Below are 3,893 nucleotides of genomic sequence, written 5' to 3' on the forward strand. Positions count from 1 at the left end.
TATAGAGTTGTTTGTTTGATTTATTTGAAATGAAAGCATATAATTGAAGTACTGAGGCCATACATTCTGCAAGGAAATCAGTGATAAAATAAAGAGGAAGGAAAAATAAGGAAAAATAGTTTGATACAGAAAATGTACAAAAAGCAGTTTTCACAGAAGGAATCCAACCCGGACATGCAAAGACATGCAACATACCAAAGCAATAATTCTGTGCACATCACACTAAACGCATTAAAAAAAAAAAATAGAAAAAAAATGGACAAAGGATTGTAAATTAATCAGATATGCTACATTTTTCTTAACACATTTAGCAAAATGTAACAATTACAGGAGTGCTTGCGTAAATTAAAATATTACATGGATGGGGACAAAAATCACATTATATCATAAACCCATATTGACACACTATATACAAAAAGGGTCAAATAAATATGCCAGGAAATAAATACTACCGTCACACTTGCTTTAAAGATAACAACGCTACATTGGTGAGAGTGTAACTCACACCTTTCCAACCCACTCACCTCTGAGATCACATTCACACCTACTGCTCTCATGCATTTCACACACTCGCACATAAAGAATAGAAATCTGTCCCACTCTGAAGAAAGGAAAGATCAGACAGAAACAACATTGTCTTCATACAGCACAGTGGTAGATATATATATTTATGGCCAGTTTGACAGTTCCCTGCCAGTCTATGCATATGAAATCTCCAGCTATTATGATCAAAGTATTTAGATAAAGAAGTGCAGTCAAACGAGAAGTTAAATATATTCATCTATCTGTTTTACTTGAGGTTTCTAGAGAGTTTAAAAGAGGCTACACAGCAGCTGAATGACACATGACCACAAAATATGTCTTGCAATGCATTTTCCAACATGCGATCACTGAATTTTTCATGCAAATAATGGAGAGGCCCTCTTCTCTGGTTAGCTGACCAGGAGGGTCGTTACATTAAAAAGCAGGAAAGCTTTGATTATTGAAGAACTTGAAGAGTCAGAATTTGATTCCAGTCATTTTAGTCAAGAATCACTCAACAATAATGAGCCTTTTCTCCAATAGGGGGCGGCAAAGCCTCAACCTACTGTAAAATCAGATCAGAAAAGGTTTGCATTGCACAGTATCAACTCAATTCGTACTTTTTAAATGCATGGACGATGCAACCCACCGCAAGTGGAGTATATCTGCAAACTGATGCGATTCAAGTAAGATGTTTCAGAATTTGAGAAGAAAATGCAAATTTATACTTAGTCTGAATGAATATCTCTGTTCTGTCGTTTGCTACAGAGGCCAATCGTTTGCTAATATCACAACATCTAGCATTGCTGAGACATTAGTTTTCATTTACAAGTGTCTGAAGGCACATTTTTTTAAGAGCCCACATCGCTTCAGGGGGAATTACGAAATCTAAATATCATCTACAACTGGTTAGTATTTTAGAAAGCTACTATACATTCCCATTACTTAGAAGACTGATGTATCTTTTAAAATTATCATGTGGCATTTTGGTTCAATGCAGCCAGCTGTTGGCAGATGGGAAAGCACATGGAGTGTAAAGTTGAGGCAAAGCGCACAGCAAACCCACAGTCTAGTTCATGCACAAAGTCACTACCATTACCAATGAGGGGATGTGCCAGGGGCCACAGGCCCAGGGGGCCACAATACACTACATACAAACTGGCTAATAGCTCTACTTCTGTACATGCTACATATCTTCACCCGCTCACTTAAAATCTGCTAGACCCTGAAACTCACTCATGACCTCTGACAGTGGCCAGTTTTCCTTCTTTCCTTTATCTCCATGATAAAAGTCACCCTTCAGGTGACATTGTGGTGGTCACCCTTCAGCACTGTTTAATACACTCTTGCAAACCTGGACCCTCTACCCTTTCACATTTTCAAACGGACATGTTCCCTCCATCCTTCGCGTCCTTTTTTCTCAAACACTAGGCATGCTTCATGCCTTCAAAACATCTCAAGAGTGAGAAGCACATTTAGATGGAAGCTGCCAGGTACTGAGGTTGTAGTTCATGCAGGAAGCCTGGGTTCAATCTTGAGAGATAAGTCATACAGTGTGTCCTCATCCATAATCAAGGTCTTATCCATAAGATACTGCGTGACCTGGACACGAAAACAGTACATTACATGAAAACAGTTAAAGAGTACAGATTACAAATCAGAGTAAAATTAGATTACATACAGTAAGAAACTATATAAAGAAAAATGACATATACTGCACACAAAAGTTTCAAGCATTTAATAAAAAACACTGGAAAGAACATAATGTGATGGTTCATCTGGAGTCCAATAAGCTCATAATTATTTCATATCATATTTTAAAGCACACAATCTCATACGCACAAAAAGCAAAATAAAAAAAGTTCAGCAACTTTTCAAACCCCTGGCAAAACTTCTAAAGTTTGGGGTTGGTAAGATTTTTTTTAAGACTTAATACTCAATAACTGTTTGCTTATTTAATATATTTTAAAATGTAAATTATTCCTGTGATTCAAATCTGAATTTTCAGCATCATTACTCCAGTCATCAGTGCCACATGATCCACATTAAGTCATTTTAATATGCTGATTTGATAAGTAAAAAACATTTCTTATTATTATTATCAATTTTGAAAAAAAAATTGCTGCTTACTATTTTTGCGGAAACTGAGAAATTTTTTTTTCCAGATTTCTTTGATTGATAGAAATTTCAAATGGACAACATTTATTTTAAATAGAAACATTTTTGAAACATTATAAATGTCTGTTACTATTCCTGAATAAAAGTATTAAGTATTTTGATTTCTTTTTTTATCTTACCCAAACGTTTGAACGGTAATATATATACTTATTTAAATAAATAAGTAAATACCATCATATGTAATTGAAATTATTAATAATAAAAAGCTGAGGTTTAAATACAACTGCAAAATATGTCATCAACTCTATATATATATATAATTTAATAAGCATTGATTGCTATAAATTGCATCTGCAAATAATAGTCATTGAATGTCTGAGAAGCAGTACAGACAACACACTGTTTGCATGCCTGAGATCAATCAAATGATCTATAGTAATGTTACTGAAGCAACAGGAATAGATAGAGGTGTCAGGAGTCAGGACTTGATCTGAATATGAATTATTTGTCTAACCTTTGGTTGGTGCTCAATTCTGTAGGGAGTTTGCTGAAACTGTCGGATCTCTCGTATGATATGAGATATCTGCGGACAGAGTGTCATGATTTATCAGTCTATCCACAGTATCTCAAAGATAATTGACACAAATAAGAATTAATCCAAAAGGAAATGGAGGATACAATCTAATTTCTTACCATTCTCATCTTTGAGAAGTTAACCAGACCTTCCTCTGTGAAGTTTGGCGTTCCCTCTTCGATAAATGCGAGGTCTGTCAAGTACATACCCAGATATGGAACACAAGGTGGATTACAGCTGCAGAAAGACAGAAATGAGGTCACATACAAGTCATAAGTTATCAAACGACGTAGGAGAGTTATAATAACGTAGGGTTCTCAAAATGTAGTAGCAAGAGCTCACTTTTTTAGAGTTTCCCTCAGGTTTTTAAACCTTCCCTCAGATGACACAGTCTTTTGAAGTTTGTCCATTAGTGCTTTAGTCTGTTTGAAAAGACACAACAGTGAATAATTGGCCACACTGATATAATCTACTACACAAAACGTTACAGTGCAGGTACCTGTTTGCACACTTTAGCCCATGTCTTCTTAAGCCTGTAGATGGCACTCCGATTCAGGGCAGATGTGATCTCCAAGACACCATTATAATTGTTGAGACAACGGCAAATGTCAGCCACTGCTACCCATTTTTCAATAGAGCTGGCTCTAGAGCCAACATCTGTGTGGGTCATAATCTGGGA

The 3,893-nt window shown here is 35.9% G+C and overlaps 1 protein-coding gene across 4 annotated transcripts in view; it reads right to left on the reverse strand.

Moving 5' to 3' along the window:
* Positions 1–1,357: 1,357 nt before the first annotated feature.
* Positions 1,358–3,893, reverse strand: part of rasgrf2b (Ras protein-specific guanine nucleotide-releasing factor 2b) — a 69,779-nt gene continuing 67,243 nt past the window's right edge. For all 4 annotated transcript variants that reach the window (XM_056237814.1, XM_056237799.1, XM_056237791.1 and 1 more), the window contains 5 exons: positions 3,714–3,893; positions 3,557–3,636; positions 3,334–3,451; positions 3,155–3,223; positions 1,358–2,124 (listed from right to left, as the gene is read on the reverse strand). The exon at positions 3,714–3,893 is cut by the window's right edge and continues 18 nt beyond it. In XM_056237814.1, the coding sequence (XP_056093789.1) occupies positions 2,032–2,124; positions 3,155–3,223; positions 3,334–3,451; positions 3,557–3,636; positions 3,714–3,893 (540 nt within the window). In that variant the 3' untranslated portion in view covers positions 1,358–2,031. The remainder of the gene's footprint in view (positions 2,125–3,154; positions 3,224–3,333; positions 3,452–3,556; positions 3,637–3,713) is intronic.

Source organism: Rhinichthys klamathensis, unplaced genomic scaffold, assembly GCF_029890125.1.
Source record: "Rhinichthys klamathensis goyatoka isolate OS25496 unplaced genomic scaffold, OSU_Roscu_1.1 h1tg000019l_1, whole genome shotgun sequence".
NCBI classification, from domain to species: Eukaryota; Metazoa; Chordata; class Actinopteri; order Cypriniformes; family Leuciscidae; genus Rhinichthys; species Rhinichthys klamathensis.